Source organism: Erpetoichthys calabaricus, chromosome 18, assembly GCF_900747795.2.
Source record: "Erpetoichthys calabaricus chromosome 18, fErpCal1.3, whole genome shotgun sequence".
Classification (NCBI taxonomy): domain Eukaryota; kingdom Metazoa; phylum Chordata; class Cladistia; order Polypteriformes; family Polypteridae; genus Erpetoichthys; species Erpetoichthys calabaricus.
Window position 1 is genome coordinate 86,864,483 of NC_041411.2, and position 20,058 is coordinate 86,884,540.

Sequence of the window (20,058 nt, forward strand, 5' to 3'; positions counted from 1 at the left end):
GCAGCAAAATAGCCCTATCTCTAAATTTCGAGCTAAACAAAAGGTGTTGAAATTATCTCTGTAGAACAGACTGCTTCATAAAAATCCAAAATACGTTACATACAGTGCACAATGACTGTCAGTTTTCTCAAAGATCCCTATTACGTTTGTTTCATATACAAATTGTTTTGGCATAAAATATAGAAGGATCACATTTACACCTGGCATTAAAATGCATCTCCAATGTCTGTTTGTGCATCACAGATACTAACCTGTAGTTAGAATGGAAATGGGAATCAAAAAGAAAAAGTGAAAAGAAGATGACGTGCCACACGGCCATGAAGACATTTACCGTATATACTCGCGCATAAGTTGGGTCTTGAAACCCGAAAAATCGATCATAAAATCAGACCCCGACTTATACGCCCATTCAAAAATGCGACACTTACATTTTTTTTTTTACATCTTCTTGCCTCCTCCAATCTCACACCAGTTTCTCAAACACATCGAATTTTGTTGCAGCAGCGCAGTTACCGATTTCTTTCGCTACTTCAACAACGTTTAATTTAAAACCAGTTTCATATTTTCTTCTGATCGAACGCTCCATCATAGATAAGGGATGCTCTTTCGATAAAGGTGTATGAGGGTGAGAGATACAAAAAACACAAAACAGTGCAAACATCGCTTCGGAATAGTTCGGGTATTACCAGGTGGTCATGTGGGCACAGTACATAAAAAAAAAAAAGGCCGTGTGCTCTGTGATTACTCTCTCAGGTGGGCTTTAGCATATCATAATCTCTTGGACCAATAGCGTGAGTTTTCCGCATTCGACTTATACGGCCGACATTATAAAATACCGGAAATTATATGGTAAAGGCAAGCCCTGACTTATCCACGGGAGAACTTAAACGCGACTATTTGTATATTTAAGGTGTGACAGCTCGATACACACTTCTGCTGCCACTCCAAGTACTTTTTCAAGCTGCATAGGTACCATGGCTGGTCACCCTACCACGGCTTACCTGACCACTGTGACCACCCTGTGTGATTCTTGAATGTTGTATGTGGAAAGAAAACACCTTTGCATTTCTGCTTGTGTTCAAAGTGGATATCACTGATGGAAAGGCTTCAGTGCTGAATCCAGAGGATAATGAATTAGCTTTTATAATTAAGTTGGAAAAAAATGTCTGTGTGGCTAATTCTACACTTTATAAATTACTTTTTATTTTTTTATTTTTAGAAATACATAATCATTTTATGCTAAATTTAAGCTGAAAAGTCAAGCAAAATGGCACCTTTTTGTACTGTTTAAAAGCTACAAGCCTGTATTTTTTAAAAGCACAATGCAAAATTAAAAAGCCATTTCAATAACAGCCTTTGAGTTTTTATTAAATAAAAATGATTGGTACTAGTACCTGAATTTCTTAATCATAACATAAAATGAGTTAGCAATTTTTTAGGGATAGAGGATAACCAATGATTACCGAAACTCAGAATTTGTCACTGCAGATGTGTTTGATAACAACAAAAGCTGCTCACTACTCACTTGGCTTGAGTATTATTTCTTAAATTTAGCATTACTAGGGAGTTGTACCATGTTAGCCATTATGAATGTAGTGAAAAGTTAAGCGTCCTGTGGTGGGTTGGCACCCTGCCCGGGATTGGTTCCTGCCTTGTGCCCTGTGTTGGCTGGGATTGGCTCCAGCAGACCCCCGTGACCCTGTGTTCGGATTCAGTGGGTTGGAAAATGGATGGATGAAAAGTTAAGCAAAATGACACCTTTTATTGGTTAACTAAAAAGATTACAATATGCAAGCTTTCGAGACAACTCAGACCCCTTCTTCAAACAAGATGTAATACAGAAACTGGAGTTTCCTGTGCTTATATAGACACCAGGACAAATAACAACATTGGAAAGCCTTTATGTGAGACATCTTAGATGCAAAAAATTAATAGACCACCATATGCTGACCTCCAGTTTCCATATTACATCTTGCCTGAAGAAGGGGCCTGAGTTGCCTCGAAAGCTTGCATATTGTAATCTTTTTAGTTAGCCAATAAAAGGTGTCATTTTGCTTAACTTTTCACTACATTCATAATGGCTAACACGGTACAACACCCTAGTAATGCTAAATTTAAGAAATAATACTCAAGCCAAGTGAGTAGTGAGCAGCTTTTGTTGTTATCAAACACATCTGCAGTGACAAATTCTGTGTTTCGGTAATCATTGGTTGTCCTCTATCCCTAAAAAATTGCTAACTCGTTTTATGTTATGATTAAGAAATTCAGGTACTAGTTCCAATCATTTTTATTTAATAAAAACTCAAAGGCTGTTATTGAAATGGCTTTTTAATTTTGCATTGTGCTTTTAAAAAATACAGACAGCGTAAAAGCACCAGCAGGAAATATGCTTTTGATCATAAATGTAAGTTTAAAAACAGTCACCTTTGTCACGCCTGTAGTAAAAATACAAGAGGGAAAATATCGTGAAGGGGTGGGGGTCTCACAAATTCTCACAGTACACTGGGGGACCTTGGAGGAATAAAAGCTGAGAAGCGCTGTCTTATGGGATTCTAAGCTCCTGTTTTTTTTTTGTTTTTTTGGTAAGTCTTACCTTTCTTGTGTCTTTGTATTCTTCCATTATTCACTGACTCCACTCCAGTTCACCAAAGCAAATTTATACATGAAGTGAGGCACCAGCCACTTTCCTCCTCTCACCTTCCTCCTCTCAGTTCTGCTCTGCTCTGTTTAGTATTGAAGGTGGAGACCCAGCCTCTGGGTTTGGTATTTGCATGCTATTGCCTGACAGGTTTATGAGCGCCTTATTAGAACATGTCGAGAGCTGCTGTGATTACATTTGGGAAAAAAAAAGAAAAGTAAAACCCTTAGGGTGCAGAGGTGTATGTCCTTGGGAGAAGAATGACTTGATGTTGTGTATAGGTTATCACGTACTGCGCTTTGGTGTCTGTTATGAAACTTAAACTACATAAGTAAATAAATTAAACCCCAATTATCAGTTTTATGAATTACTAATTGGATACTTTTTAGATTTGTGTATAACTAAAGAGCTTTGGATACATTTGTCTCAACTCTTAAGACCTGAAATTAACGAATATGTAATGATATTGAGGGGTATGTGCAGGTGGTACTGAATTGGCTTAATATGTATGTATGTATGTATGTATGTATGTATGTATGTATGTGAATTTCCCCTTGGGATTAATAAAGTATCTATCTATCTATCTATCTATCTATCTATCTATCTATCTATCTATCTATCTATCTATCTATCTATCTATCTATCTATCTAATGTCAGAATGCAAAAGGCTTCATTCTCATCAGTGGGAGATGTGAGAGAAGAGGCCGTGCATGAGTCAGTAGTAACCATCAGATGGCCGGTTATGAGTGAGTATGGGTGTATTCCTGAGTGTGCTTTGTAAAAGACTGGTGTTCTCTCAGGGCTGGGTCTTGCCTTCCACTTGATCAATGCTTGTAGGATAGGCTCCACCTTCCCACAATCCTAAAGTTCAATGAAGACAGTAAAAGAATAAATGGAAAAGTGGGAGATATAGATGACAGCTAAATCATAAGACAAGAATCTGAAATCTGCACATCCTCATGTCTTTTGTTTCAGTTCCTTTTCATCTGCGCTTTGTCTAATGACTTTGCTGCAGTGCAACTAGTTTGTATTTTTACTGTGATACCCGTATTTTAGACTATTCTCTCGCCCGTGCCTTGTTTGGTTGTTTTTCCTGATCATTTAATGTACTTTTTGAAATGTTGACTGTGTCTCCTAGACTGCTGTCTGACTGTCTGGTTAGTGTGAATCCATTCTTTTAATAATGTCACCAGACACTCCCTCCATCTCAAACACACTTGATCTCAGTAGGCAGTTAATCCTAAATGCTAAAGCAGACATGAATATATTAAGCAGAGCTAAGTGTGAAGCAATGAATTAACAGAATTTAAACAAATCACAACATGTTTCAAATTCTAAAGGGAATTAGTACAAGCCATTTTGTTACGAAAAGGCCCTTCACTTCAAAATAGCTTGTTAGTATTTGTATCTGCTTATTGTGTTCAAATTGTTGTCAAGTCAAGATTTCAAGGATTTCAAGGTGAAGCAATTAAAATGAACGCCAGGATCATGGATGTTATACACTTCCTTAACCACTGCTGGGGTTTACACTCATTCAGCCAAAGACATGTGGACAAGTTCCTTCACTGAAGCATAAATTTAAGGTGTCCAAGGCAATGAGTAGATTTTACAAGAATGATTTAAATATTCATCAATAAAATTGTAATTATCCTGAATGCTTTGAATGGCTGCATGGAGCAAAGCAGCATCCTGGCAACCTTCATAATAATATTACTTTAGAAATTCTAGGCAAAATAGAATTGATGAACTACTCTATGTTGTGATGAATGGCCTGTACTTGTCAAAACATTATTTTTTCCTATAAAGAGACAGCGATAATTATATTTAATAAGCTGATGATTATGGCTTCTAAAACAGCAGAAGGTTTACATTTCTGGAATAAGATCTGAGAAAATAATTTTTGCTTTGCATCTATTTTCTAGGTGTTCCCTGCAAAAGGAATGCAGGAACTGGAACCAACCCAATTACTGGATCAGCCTGAGTGACGGAATACAGTCTTGTCCATCTATGGAAATAATTCCTGAAAGGTTACATTTTTCGCACAACACGCCTGTAAGTGGTGGGCTCTATCTAGAGAACTAGAGGTCTTCAGGGCACGCTCTGATCCTATTTACTGTCCCACAATTCTGATTACTCTTATCTGTGCACATTTGCAGAATATTGGGATTCTGATCGATGGTAGTATCCCTGACCTTAAAGATACAAGTGTGTGTTGTGACTTTGGGAATAAGGCTTCCACTCCAGTTGTAAAATACAACATGACAAAGATCTATACATGTCCTTTGCTACCAAAAGAAAAGTATCCAGCTTTCCCTCCTGGTCAAGGTGAGTGATGATGTATTGAAGCAGCACCTCCTTGGGTAGATGACTAGAATTCAGATTGCTATGCTGAAAGGCAGTAGTGATATATACGATAATTAATCACTTAACATGAAAATCAACAAGCACCTCGGACCCAAATAAGTAATGGGTTACCACTTTGGAAACAGGCAGGACATGATTGAGCCCATTGACCCATAAACACTTTGAGTGGTTTGGAATGAACTGAGAATTGTTTAAGTGTAAGCATCACTTCTCACCAATGTATAAATAGGATAAGTGTTTAGTATTATGAGAGTTATCCAAATTAATGTTGTGAAAAGATGTGCCTCGTCCCAAGACAAAGATTTGTGACAGCCACCTGTGTACTTGACCTTGGCTGCAAAAGGCAAAGTTTCAGTACAGTTGTGTATAGATCTGAGTCCAAAACAGAACTGCTTAATGGAGGAAGGAAGTTGGCTTTTATAGGGAGGAATAAGGAAGTGATGTCGTCCTTGAGACCAGGACAGGAAGTGACGTCGTCCTAGAGGCCGGGACAGGAAGTGACGTCCTGAGAGCCGAGGTGGTAGTGATGTCTTTGCACTCAGACAGAATTTCCCGTGTCTGGTCTGCGGGGACAAAATAAGAGGGTTGAGTGCACCCCACCACCCCCCAGCCAGGCATGGAATTCCCTTCTTTTGGTCCCTGTGGCTGGCTCCCATGTGCACATGTGTGACAATGTGCATTTTGGACAAAAGCATGTAGAAACTGAGTAACGCAGGTTGGATCGAGCAATGTATGACCATTTTGATTAGATTCAAAAGCCGCTTGAGAATTAAATCTAGAACTCATGTAGGGAATACCTGTGTAATTTAGACTGAAATATCATCAATTTAGTTAAAACAACAGAGCCAAATTGCCTTAAATAATGGCAGCATATACTTGATTAGAGGTCTGTGCTTATAAGTGCCTGAGAACCTTAACAATTAAGCAGCAAATATCTGAGCTCCTACTATCAACTCATAGAGTGATTAAGAAGCTTTGATTGGCCAAGGATTGTCAGAGAGGTCCAGATATGCGAGGATACTGAGGAAAGGCGCTGAAGCTGCACATAGGGCAACAGGTATCAAATATGCATTCAAATTATTTTTTCACCTGTCTTCTAAAGTTAACATCGCTAGTAACAATATACAGAGTAATTTGGAAAATACTAAAACCTTTTCTGGTGCTACATTAAGTTTTTTGAGTGTGAATCATCTATATCATCTAAGGCAGGGTCATTAGTGATAGAGCAACCAAATCTTGGAATACAATAAAGACAGTGAGAATAACAAATGACAGAGTCAAAATTGTGTCGTCTTACAGAATGAACTTCTTATCTTGCTATCATTATTTCATAAGCCGTACGTCGATGTAAAAGGACCTTGAGTAACTAAGCCTAATCCAAAGCAGGCAGTAGTTGAGTTCACTGCCAATCATGACTAAAATAATGAATCAAACTTCATTGGTCTTCTCTTGCTTTCTGCTTCTCTAGATCATATTACCATTAGCACTTCAATCAGAGCTAATGGCACAGGCATCGTCTGGGGCAATTTCACCATCTATGATTGTGAGAGAACTGGCAACATCGATCCGAAAAGAGCGTAAGTAAGAGATCTTTTTCTTTCAGCCAGTTTCTGAAATACTGCTTGCTGCCTGAAATCCTTCCAGTCATATACACAATGCAGAAGTATTATGAAGAAGACTATATTTAAAAAAAACTATCAAAATTAAAAGCTAATTTGAATCATTTCACTTCTGTCACCTTTTAGATATGTGCAGGAAAACAAAAGCATGTATAAATGAGAAACTGCTACCTTCCTGCTTAATTGCAACAGCAATCATTTCCAAAGTTATCAAATAATTATTTAATTTTATTATAATAAAGAGTATGATTCACTGACTTTTCCTTTTTGTGATTTTAGATGTTATCACTGTCTTGACGCAAAATGGAAATGTTACTGGGATGTGAAAAGATTTGCCTGTGTTTCAAATAATTCTGATTCTAAGAATCAGTTCTTAATTGAGGTAAGATGCGTACAATATCAGATGTTAGTGTTCTCTTTTTGGTGTTTAAAAGTTAAAGGTTCTTTTTTAGTAACTAAGTCCATTCTTCTCTCAAAATCTCCCAGAGACATCCTTCTCCTTGTCCCCATCATCCTGATTGTTTAAAAAACAAAGGGCATGTGTTCCAAAAACTGCTTAACTTGTAGTTCTGGGTGGCTGGGAAACAATGTTAAGTAGTGCCACTGTCTATCATTCAGGCTGGAACTGGCAAAACGCAACCTGCCAGAATGGACAAGTTAGTGTGTTCTGGGACGTCAGAGAAAATGAGTTGTGGATATTCAGAAAATGTACATTGTTGTGTTGACAAGAATTGCTTAAAAACACTTTGAAATCAGTTCATTTTTTGTTCTTTTCCTCCTGATACACAATAAAACCCCGACATGTGATATAGCATTTGACTCATCTTGCTGTCTACTTATGTAAGACATCAAGCATTTTGGCATTCCCCCCTATTTATGACCCTCTAGTCTCAAAAAACCCTCATTTTTAGGCCATATTGGGACCATATTTGGTGCTGGAAATAATACCCTTATGATAAAGAGTAAAAAAATAGGTGTCTGTGGCAAAAATGATCAGAAGGATTTGAAATTGTGCATGCCACATCAAGCAACTCCAGGGGTTCATCCCCTAATGGGATACGAAGGGTCAAAGTTACTCCTCTTCATGAAACTTTGAAAAAATGAGGATTGGTGTTATAGACATGTAGGGTGAGGTTTTATGCTACTTTGGGGTTGTTGATCATGAATATGGTAATATTTTTCATATTCGATTCTTTACCTGTGGTTCAAGCCCTCTAAGAACTACTCCCAGAAGGTTAAAAATGACAGATTTCAAACCTAAGCATGTGGGGCATCGTTTTAGACTCTTTCAAGGTCAGTGATTATGAATATCAGGCTATTTTTGATTTTTGATCCTTTACTAGATATCTAGATCTCTATGGACCGCTATCAGAGGGTCAAAGATGGCAAATTTCTATTACTATCGAGAATATTTAGACTTTAAACATTTAGATTGAAGCACGCAATGTAATATTTCAAACATCTGATGCAACTATTCTTGTTTATTTTGAAGTTCTACCTCATGAAGTAAATCCTTACATTTCTTAGGTACACCTCAAATTAGGGTGGTTTATGCTAATTCAGACTTTTCCACTGTTGTATCCTCCATCCATCCATGCTTTTCCGCTTATCCGAGGTCGGGTCGCTGGGGCAGCAGCTTGAGCAGAGATGCCCAGACTTCCCTCTCTCCGGCCACTTCTTCTAGCTCTTCAAGGAGAATCCCGAGGCGTTTCCAGGCCAGCTGGAAGACATAGTCCCTCCAGCGTGTCCTGGGTCTTCCCCGGGGCCTCCTCCCAGTTGGACGTGCCTGGAACACCTCACCACGGAGGCGTCCAGGAGGCATCCTGATCAGATGCCTGAGCCACCTCATCTGACTGCTCTCGATGCGGAGGAGCAGCGGCTCTACTCTGAGCCCCTCCTGGATGACTGAGCTTCTCACCCTATCTTTAAGGGAAAGCCCAGACACCCTGCGGAGGAAACTCATTTCAGCCGCTTGCATTTGCGATCTCGTTCTTTCGGTCGCTATCCATAGCTCATGACCATAGGTGAGGGTAGGAACATAGATCGACTGGTAAATTGAGAGCTTCGCCTTGCGGCTCAGCTCCTTTTTCACCACGACAGACTGATGCAGAGCTCGCATTACTGCTGATGCCGCCTGTCGATCTCATGCTCCATTCTTCCCTCATTTGTGAACAAGACCCCGAGATACTTGAACTCCTCCACTTGGGGCAGGATCTCACTCCCAACCCTGAGAGGGCACTCCACCCATTTCCGGCTGAGGACCATGGTCTCGGATTTGGAGGTGCTGATTCCCATCCCAGCTGCTTCACACTCAGCTGCGAACCGATCCAGAGAGAGCTGAAGACCACGGCCTGATGAAGCAAACAGGATCCTTTATTCCAAAATAGTACATTGAGCCTGTTGGTCTGTTATATAAGAGATATCAGATTTACAGCCTAATTCAGACTCAATCAGCATATTTTATTGTCCCTTTTCTCTTTTCTGTTATAGGAGGCAAATTCCTGTCCACAGCTTTCACCTACTAAAATCTCTCCGGCTGCAACTGGAAACACTCTGGACATTATCATTCACTTGACCAATGCAGCATACTTACAGGTTGGGGCATTGAGCTCTCTTTATTGTCCTACAGAAGGAAAGAATGACTATGTTGGGTGCACTTCTCTTCCTGTCTAGCTTGTGTTAACACGAGTCTTTCATCTTGGATGTGATGCTGTTAGAAGTGGGCAGTAAAAATCCTCACCCGTTTATCCTGTGATCCACAAGAGTTAGGTTGAAGAGTATAATTTGACCAATCTAAGCAGCATTTCTTTCTCTCTACCTGCTAGGAGAAGTCTCTAGAATGTGACTTTGGAGGGGGACGCACTTATGATGCAAGATGGATCGACATGTCCAGTATTATCTGCTCAGGTGTAACGGTGAGTTTCTGATTCCCAAAAATGCCAACCCATATTCTGATACCTCTCCTTCCAGCTTACAGACTGATAAAGGCAAAATGTGTTAGCTTCTATTTAAACTACCAGGCAATTTACAATGTGTGTATCCTTCTGCTTTCACTTTGATGAAGTTACACTCAGGAGTACGAAAAACCACGGCGTGAAGAAGTCTATCGATAATAAACTTTCGCTATTTTTAGCGGGCTGCTTTTGTTGTTCGACCTCTTGTGTTTCAATATTTTGATGAACATGACTACCATTAAGTATTTTTGTGACTAACAAACACCACCCATGGAATACGTCTTGTTCTGCTGCGGTGTGATAGACCAGATGCTTTGCATTGCACTAAAATTGTGTCCATTGGCTTTGTCCCTGGAAGTGTCCAAGAATGCTTGCTGGTCTTGTAATCTGCACAACCTTTCTGTTATTTTTAAAAGCGTTTTTTAAATCCTAACTCCCCAAAAATGTTCAATTCAAGTATGCACACAGATATATTCCCTCTAATAAATGATTTATTTTTGGCCCTGCCTTGGACCCTTTATGCCATTTGTGTCAATATGGAGGAGTAGGCACCTTTCTTCACCTGTTTTAGGAAAGCCCCATCATAACTATTGTTCAGTCCACGGTTGCCTCTTTTCTGTCTTCCATTCTTGCTGTTAATATTCTTCTCTTGCCTCATCATTTTCTTTTTCTTGATCTTCCCTCCCTCTCTCTAAAATAGGTTATTCTCCCTTGGTTCTCTTGCTGCTAAATCTGATTTACTATAATAACCTGTTAGAAATCCACAGACTCCCTATTAGTTTCAGCCTGGATTAATGGGGCACACATTATAACATTAACAAGTGGCATCACTGGAACATTCTAATGTTCAGGGTAAAATAATTTAGAACCAGGTTTCAGGTGGTTTTCACTTCTGATCAAGAAAGTACCTCCAGGCAAGCCTGGATTTTAAGGGTACATTGTGCCCCTTGGCAAACTTGGTTGCACACACCCAAAAAGAATAATCTTTTAGATCCGCACGGTTAGATCAGTAACTAAAATCAGTGGGTGAGGGTTTCACCCTTGGAAGTTAAGCGTCCTTGTGATTGCATATGAAGTTTGCAATTTTTCCCCCTTGGAGGTTGCCACCCTTGTGATCACATATGAAATTAATGAGCCTGCTGTTCCCCCTTGAAGATCAGCACCCTTGCAATTGCATTGAATTTGTCTCATGTATCCCCCTTGAAGATAGGAGCCCTCACGATCATATATGAAATGACCTTGGGCCTGTGCCTAGAGCCGGCCCTGCCTCTTCAGCTTCTCTAGCTATATACAACAGACATTAGTTTGAAGAGCTTGGGATTGGGAAACGGAGAATAGGAAATGGGGGGGCTGAGAGATACAAGCTTCATTATGCTGTGTCATTTATTTGTGTTCACCGTTTGTCTGTATTTGGTTGTTTTACTCTTTTAAAAAATAATTGGTCACAAATAATAGCCTACACAAATGCATAAAAATATTTAATAGTGTACTCATTTCTTTTTATAACTCAAGAAAGGGTACTGCCAGTTATGTTTATATGGGATAAACTGTAATTACTTTTCTGTTTTATGCAGCTTTATACAGCCGAAATCAGCCAGCATATCCCAGTTCATGTGCGGCTCAAGGAAAACCCAGAAAAATACATTGACAATCTGGGACCATTGACTGGTACGTATGAACGCACAAACATTGAGCATTGTAAGGGTGCTATATAAATTAAATGTATTCTTCTTTTCTTCTTCTTCTTCTTCTTATTATTATTAGCATTCCAGACCAATCACATGCATGTACATACTGTCAGTCAGTCAGTCAGTCAGTCATTGTCCAACCCACTATATCCCAACACAGGGTCATGGGCGTCTGCTGGAGCCAATCCCAGCCAGTACAGGGTGCAAGGCAGGAACAAATCCCGGGCAGGGCGCCAGCCCACCACAGCATGTACATACATTAAAGTGCAAATACATACAGTATATGTATTGTATATTGAGACACATACTGTATGTATGCTCCCATAGAAATGTAAGATCATACTGTATTGTGCCCTTGCACTCACACCCATGTATGATTTTAAGATTAGATTAGATTAGATTAGATTAGATTAGATTAGATAAACTTTATTTATCCCATCAGGAAATTCAGATGCATACATCATCAGAAACATAAAAAACAAGGATACAGACTCACAGGACGGATGAAGCAGCTAGTCAATCAAATGATCGATACATTAATAAGAAAAGAACCCCACAGGTGCTTCTTAGCAGATCATGGTGGAATGAACCTGTGACTAAAAGTGCTCCAAAAGGGCTCCTGCTGGAGGGAATGTAGAGAATTTTTCATGATGACATTCTATTTTGCCACCATCCTCTTTCCCTCGACAGCTCCCAGTGTGTCCATGGTTTGCTCTGTGATGGAGCAGACTTTCCTGATAAGTTTGTTCAGGCATTCTACATCTTTTGAATTCAGGTTGCTTCCCCAGGAGACTCCAGCATAGAACACCACACTGGCTACTATGAACTGGTAGAACATTTTCAGCATCTTGATGCAATCATCAAAGACCTGAATCTCCTTAGGAAGTCTAGTCTTCTCTTGCCCACCTTTTATAGCACCACTATGTTGTCAGACCAGTTCAGTTTGTTGTGAACCCCAGGTACCTGTTGCTCTGCACCATTTCCATGACCTCCTCCTAAATGGTGACTGGTCCCAGAAGCTCCTTGGGACTCCTGAAGTCCACCACCAACTCTTTTGTTTTGCTGATGTTGAGTTGCAGGTTGTTTTCCCTGCACCACAAGACAAAGTCTTCCACAACCTTCTTGTACTCTGACTCGTCTCCATTATTAATCCATCCTATTATGAATGAGTCATCTGAAAATATCTGTAGATGGCAAGCGCTGGTACTGTACTGGAAGTCTGTTGTGTAGAGGGTAAGCTGGAAGGGAGACAGGACAGTTCCCTGAGGTGCTCCAGTAGTACATGCCACCATTTCTGGCACACAGTCCCTCAGCCTCACTATCGGCTGTGTGTTGGTCAGGCAGTCCAAGATTCAAAGCCTTGAAGTTTTTTTTCACATTCAATAAGGCAGAATGGTGTTAAAAGCACTGGAAAAAAATCAAAGAACATAAATATGGAGAATATGAATGTGTTCACACACACACTAGCATTCAAAACTAATAAGGTGCATACCTTAGAACTACACTTGGAAACGTGTGCACACCTTTTACTGTACCTATGAAAGTACTCACACATGCATGCTCATACTGTATTGTTTCAGAGAGTTTATGGTGCACATTCACTTACACACGTATACAGTACATGATCTGTATGTGTCTCTATGTGCACATGCATTCACATTGGTACTAACTTATGTACACATTCACATTCATTCATGGATGTGTGTCTTGGATCGTGATAACTGCATGTCATAGCTTGGCCTCCCAGTCCTGTTTCCTTTGTCCAGATGTTCCTGCTCCATTCAGAAACGTGCTGCATGTGTTCATTAGTCACATAGCAACAACAAAGTGTATGAACAGTACACTGAGGCACGGCCTTAACTAAGCACTCAGCCTCTGTCAACAGTGCCTAAGACCAGAAGCCATCATCTGTGAAAATGATTTTAAACGCCCCACTTTCTCTCTCCACATTCCCTGCCAAATCTTGACACACAGAGTTACTCACATACACACACAAATTTGCACATACATGCTCACGCAGTCACGTGCCCAGACAAAACAGAGCCGACTCTCAAATAGGTATGACCTAGTTTTTATCGAAAAATGAATAGTAAAGAGTATTGACAGCAATTTCTTAAAGGTATAGAATTAAAATGAAAAAAAAGGATTTTTACGTCTTACTGTGCTCTCAGCTAAGAGACACAAAGCCAGGCAATTATGCTAATTGGCAGAGAAAGACATGCATCTAGAAGTGGAAGTATCAGGTTGGGTGATTGACGCTGAAGAAAGTCACTCAATCTGTCTTCACTCTGCCACTCAGAAACGCCGGCAATTGTCAGTGTAACAATGAAGGTAAAAGCTAACCCCGAACAAAAAAAAAATCTGTATGTTCATATGAAGATAAGTGTAGTTTATCACTATACAGAATTGTATAATGCATAACTTATTAATTTTACTCAAACAAGAGCGGATCCTCTGCAGCCTCCCAAAGTAATTCCACACTCAAGGAAGCCAGTTATTAGATTTGAACGGTCATTCAAATGTTCTGGTTTTGATATATCTCCTTACCTTGGCAAATTTATTGTGTCACTGTGATTTCCTAGCTAAAACTCACAAGGCTTCTCTCTAGAGCCACACATTTCAACCTTTTAACAAGAAAGCATTTAAAAAAAGGAATGGGGCTACACTAAAATTACCCAACTCCTCTGGAAGTGGAAATCTATAGGAGTCTCATCCTTCTTCTAGTGGGACTGTGTGTTCATTTCATTGACTTCAAACAGCATCTCCGCTTTCTGAGGTGCCAAAGACTTTAGGCTGTGTGTGCATTTGGAAGACACTATATAAATGGATTATTATTATTATTATTATAAAGAAGGCTCTCTCCTTTCTTTATTGTTCTCAATTTTTCATCCTTGTCTTTCTTTCTCGCTTTTCTTTTCTGATCTCTTTCTTACCTACTCAGACCTGCGAGTGTAGGTGCTTTCCTAACAAACCATGGACTGCTGGTGAGGAATGGCTGTGTCGATTGCACTTGTGCCTATGAATGTGCAATCTGCCAATTCTCCCATTAAGCACTCCATGGCTGCATGCCTTTCTTACCTCACACACACACACACACACTCATGAAGTCTGAGCTGACCTCATTCTTAAAGATATATTCCACTAAACACTGCAGACTCCGGACACACTTCAGCACACTTGTATACATGACAGAATGGTTTCAACCTAAGCTATATAACACATTTTTGACAATTCATCAAGTGTTTGGTCTTCATTATTAGAAGAAGAGTATTACAGCACTAGAAATTGTCCAGGGAAGATCTACAACTGTGGATGATGATCTTTGAGATAAGATTTTTTGATATTTTAGATGAGCAGGAATTGATAAGCCATACTGAGTAGATATACTGTACCTGCTCCCATAGCGATATTATTATTAGTATTAGTATTATCACTTTGCAGCAAAAACTGCTGATGATGAGCCCAATAACCTCTAAAACAAACATATTGTATGCCAAATGGAAATCACAGCAGCAGAAGTTCAAGATGGCGCAAATGGTTAAAATAATGATTTAACCTGAGCTCCAAAATGTTAATAAGTCAAACTTTAAAATAGCAGAAAATGAACAGTAACAGGCAAATTAATGGGAGTGATTTAAAAAGACGAGACAAGAAAGATTATGTGCTGTAGGTGTTTTAACAGACAGTCAGCACAGGTTTAGACAAAGGACATCCTGTTTCGATATACTGGCATTTTACAAGGAAACAACAAAAACATTCAGCTGCATTCTATAAAATAATAACTTTTAAAAAGTAGGTACTGTGGTATCTCATCGATCAAACTGCCACACACAGAATTCAAATCCGCCTTCCTGAAGATGTTAACATTATGCTTTAACTAACTGAGTAACCATCTGTGAACTTCAAAGCAGGAGTTCAGGATGCAATGTGTAGGTGGGTGCAGAATTAGCTTAAATACATAAAACATTAGGTTATGGGGAATGGAATGTTTTCTGAATTAGGGAATATCAGGGGTTATCACTGCATCTGTTGCTGTCTTTAATGCATTTAAGTGACTTAAATAAAGTGATAACAAGGTGAATTAATTTGCAGGTCCTGTAAAGAATTAGCAGAACAGAACTCATTTGTGGAACTTTAATATAAATAAATCTGGAATTTTGCATATTATGGTGGAAGGAAAAGAGGATGTAATTATATAAATGGAGGTGGATCTAGAAAGTGTGCCTTAATTCAGTTACTTTGGATTCCTGGTGGTCTTATCATTGTCTCATGACCCCCTGTACACTGTATCAAATAAAAGGCCTAATTTGATACTACATTTTATAGCTTTCTGCCCTGTTGTGATGGCCCAGGTGTCTGTAGCCATGTGCATCTCCAGTCTCCCGGATCATTGATAGTGTTAACTGAGGATGGACTGAGGCAAGTGAGAACACAATAGCAACATACTGACGCAAAGTGTAAAGTGCGTTTAAGTCAATCAAAGCTATCAAAACATTAGTGTGGGGTACTTTCAACTCATCAGTAAAATAGTCCACTAAATCAACTGTGCCCATTGTGAGTAAGTTAAAAATCCAGTAAACAAGTGACTAAAACCAAGGGAAAAATCACATGTTGTGCTCCCCCATTTGTCTGCTCAGTGGTGCTGAGACCCTGGCAGATGTGGTCAACTAACTGGCTTCCATCCTAACCACCTCCTTTACCGAGTCTGGCTTACTTGTTCTACCGTCTACGTCTTTAGCCGTCAAGAGCCTATGATCTCCATAGTGCCAACCACTTGACAAGGTTCAATCCACCCCAGTAGCGCCATTCCTCTCACTGCACCACTGGACATCCTTGACAACTTCACTTCCTCCCCATCATGCTGGACTGACCACTCGACTCTCACATCCTTGTTTTTCTTTCTCATTTTCCTTTCCTGATCTCTTTCTGACCTACTCAGACCTGCAAATGTTGGTGCTTCCCTAACAAACCATGGACTGTGCCGATTGCACTTGTACCTATGAACGTTCAATCTGCCAGTTCTCCCATTAAGCACTCCATGGCTGCACGCCTTTCTTACCTCACACACACATACACACTCATGAAGTCTAAGCTGACCTCATTCTTAAAGATATATTCCACTGAACACTGCAGACTCCGGACACACTTCAGCACACTTGTATACATGACAGAATGGTTTCAATCTAAGCTATATAACACATTTTTGACAATTCATCAGGTGTTTGGTCGTCATTACTAGAAGAAGAGTATTACAGCACTAGAAATTGTCCAGGGAAGATCTACAACTGTGGATGATGACCTGTGAGATAAGATTTTTTGATATTTTAGATGAGCAGGAATTGATAGGCCATACTGAGTAGATACACCTGCTCCCATAGAGATATTGTTTTAAATTGCTGGGATGGGGAACATGTACAGTACATGCTGTATCCTGACCAAAAGGATGGACCAAAAGGATTGTAAGAAAGCATTAAAGACACTCTGAGTACAATGTTGTCTTGTGCTCCCTTTGTTTCTAGTGGAGATATACAATTGTGCTTCTGGCAGCTCAGACTGTTCCAAGTGTTGGGGGCGACAAGACCTCGAGCACAACTGCGTCTGGTGTGAGAACAGCTGCAGGCCAAGGAGCGACTGCAAGTCCATCCAAGACACTTGCTCGCCTCCGGAGATACGTAAGGTGAGCCTGAAAATGCCCTCGATGCTTCATAATAAGATGTGCCATTCCCAACAATTTCTGTCCTGTAAAATTATGAAGAAGAACAGGCAGTGAGAGCAGTCGTATTTTAAGCAGTTCAAACACTGCATAATATTAAATAAAATAAAGACTGAACTACAGTACAATGCAGTCAAGAATTAAGTGAAGGGAAAATATTTGATGTCTGTCTTCTGAATACATTTCCTATTCACCTGGGAGAGAAGCTTATTTTATATTCTGTAATAAAAAATTCAGTACATAATCCTTTTATGCAGCACAGATCCCTTTATATCTTTTAACAAATTTGGGGAAGAGGTGTTTGGGAAAGTTGTTAGTAAGTCATCCTTTATTTTATATGGTGTCGTTTGGTCGGCAGCACTATAAAGCACTTTGCTAGAGCAGTGTGGTACGTCTTGCATAAGCAGATACAGGTATCTTTAAAGGACATATGGAATTAAAGGTCATAATCCGAAGGAGCTAAACTAAATCTTTCTGCCTTACGTTTCAAGTTGTGTTAATGAGCTACACATTCTGAACACCACACTGGTGCATATTTTGTTGCAATTTATTCTGCCTAGTGCTAAATATTGCCACGAGAGCAAAAGGACGGACCAGGAGATAAACGAGAGACAAAAACAAAGAAAAAAGTTGTAACCGAAATTCAAGAGATCCAAGCGACAAAATCTGAAACGTAATCCTGAAGCCACAGTCACATTACAGTTTCTAGTCGCTGCGTATGTCAGACTTGCCGATTGCAGCTGCTGAATCATATCAATTTAAATGACTGAAAACTTCTGACCATGTCACATTTATCAACTGCATGCCTACCTTCCAGCACAGACATGCTTACCTCTGTTATGGTGGCAGGGTTAATGGGTATTGCGAGTTCACACTCAGTCTCTGCCTTTTTTCACAAGACATCTGACAGATGGCCTTCTCCTTTGTTTATGAGGTCCAAAGCACCGTCTTCCATTCTTGGTTGTCACCTCTCATGTGCACAGATCACACCCCTACAACTAATGACATGAGAGCAAGTCACGGACTAATTGGTGTTAATCACTGTGTGGGTCACAACAAAATTCATAGGAATGTCCCGAAGACTGCCTCTGACTAAGACTATGTACAGTAAATGAAGGCCTCGACTGAAAATCTCTGGAAAAGTCGCCTTATTATTATAACAAGGAGTTCCTTAGAACCTTCATTTTTCTGGGTAAGGAGTTTACTACCTGACCAAAATATACAGTGGGGGAAATAAGTATTTGATACCCTGCTGAATTTGTAAGTCACTTACAAAGAAATGAACAGTCTCTAATTTTTATGGTACTTTCATTTTAATGGCAAGAGACAGAATATCAACCAAAAATCCAGAAAAAATACATTACATAAAAGTTATAAATGGATTTGCATATCATTGAGAGAAATAGGCATTTGATCGTCTACAACCCAGCCAGAATTCTGACTCCCACAGATTGGTAGTGTGCTCACATGGCACACAGATTACAATCAATCAATCAATCAATCAATTACAGATAAGTTTATCAGTGACCATCCAGGCCTATACATGTGCCTTCTTGAGCAGGGAGACCTTGCAGGCGCAGCAAGATTTCAATCCATTACGGCGTAGGGCGTTACCAATGGTGTCTTTGGTGACTGTGGTCCCAACTGCTTTCAGATCATTAACAAAGCTCTTCCCGTGTAGGTTTGTACTGATCCCTTACCTTTCTCATGATCATCCTCACCCCATGAGGCAAGATCTTGCATGGAACTCCAGGCCGAGGGCGATTGATGGTCATTTTATATTTCTTCTATTTCCAAATAATCACACCAACAGTTGTCACTTTCTCACTAGGTTTCTTGCTAAAGGTCTTGTAGCCCGTTCCAGCCTTGTGCAGGTCTACAATCTTGTCCCTGACATCCTTTGACAGCTCTTTGGTGTTGCCCATGGTGGTGGAAAGGCTGGAATGGACGACATTGATTCTGTGGACAGGTGTGCTTTATACACGTAATGAATTGAGATCAGGAGTATCTGTAATTGATTGATTGATTGATTGATTGTAATATGTGTGCCACGTTGGGAGCCAGACTTCTGGCTGGGTTGTAGGGGATCAAATACCTATTCCTCTCAATGATATGCACATCAGTTTATAACTTTTATGTAATGTGTTTTTTCAGGATTTTTGGTTGATATTCTGTCTCTCTCCATTAAAATTAAACTACCATAAAAATTAGAAACTGTTCATTTCTTTGTAAATGAGCAAACTTACAAAATCAGCAGGGAATCAAATACTTATTTCCCCCACTGTACAGATGGATTGGAAATGTATGCCTGCCTTTAATAATTAAGTAATGTATAAGTTAGTGGCTGCATAATTTGAGCCCTTTTAGGTACTTGTTTAAAGGTAATTACCTCATAAGAGATAGTGTTTTAGCTTAAATAAGTGCATTATTATTGCAATGGACTGCCGTCCTGTCCAGGAATTGTTACAGCCTTGTGCTTGTGTTTACTGGGGTTGGGTTCCAACTGCCCCATGACCCTGCTCAGACTAAAGATGGTTCAGAAGATGGATGGATATGTTCGTTGCTGCATAATTTTGTCCTTTTTAGGCGCCTATTTGAGGGTAATTACCGCATCAAACATTGTATTTTTTCATCAAGAAATATTGTATTGCTGCAATGGACTGCCATCATGTTCAGGTGTTGTTCCTGCCTTGTGCTATATGTTTGCTGGGGTGGGCCCTAGCTGATCGATGACCTTTCTCAGGGGAAGGCTCTGGAGATGGATGGATAAGTTAGTGGCTCAATGAGCCTGGTCCTTTTTAGGCACCTACTTGAGGGTATACCACACAAAACATTGTGTTTTAGCATCAAAACATATTGTATTACTATGATGGACTGACGTCCTGTCCAATTGTTGTCCCTACCTTGCACCCTAGGACTGCTGGGATAGGCTCCAGCTGCCCTGCTTACCTGCCCTGGATAAGAGAGTTAGGAAAATGGATTAATTGCACTACTGTATTGGGCATTTTTTCAAAAACCTTTCAATATTGAAACAAAATCTATTAATAAAAAATGAGTGCAGAGAAAATCTATCAGTAGTTT

The 20,058-nt window shown here is 39.8% G+C and overlaps 1 protein-coding gene across 2 annotated transcripts in view; it reads left to right on the forward strand.

Annotated features, from left to right (window-relative positions):
- Window positions 1-20,058, forward strand: part of plxnd1 (plexin D1) — a 216,134-nt gene that overhangs the window by 68,803 nt on the left and 127,273 nt on the right. The window contains exons 5-12 of one of the 2 annotated variants that reach the window (XM_028824793.2): window positions 4,562-4,691; window positions 4,796-4,964; window positions 6,472-6,580; window positions 6,902-7,004; window positions 9,113-9,217; window positions 9,448-9,537; window positions 11,151-11,244; window positions 16,784-16,941. In XM_028824793.2, the coding sequence (XP_028680626.2) occupies window positions 4,562-4,691; window positions 4,796-4,964; window positions 6,472-6,580; window positions 6,902-7,004; window positions 9,113-9,217; window positions 9,448-9,537; window positions 11,151-11,244; window positions 16,784-16,941 (958 nt within the window). The remainder of the gene's footprint in view (window positions 1-4,561; window positions 4,692-4,795; window positions 4,965-6,471; window positions 6,581-6,901; window positions 7,005-9,112; window positions 9,218-9,447; window positions 9,538-11,150; window positions 11,245-16,783; window positions 16,942-20,058) is intronic. The other variant, XM_028824794.2, reaches the window with a different exon arrangement.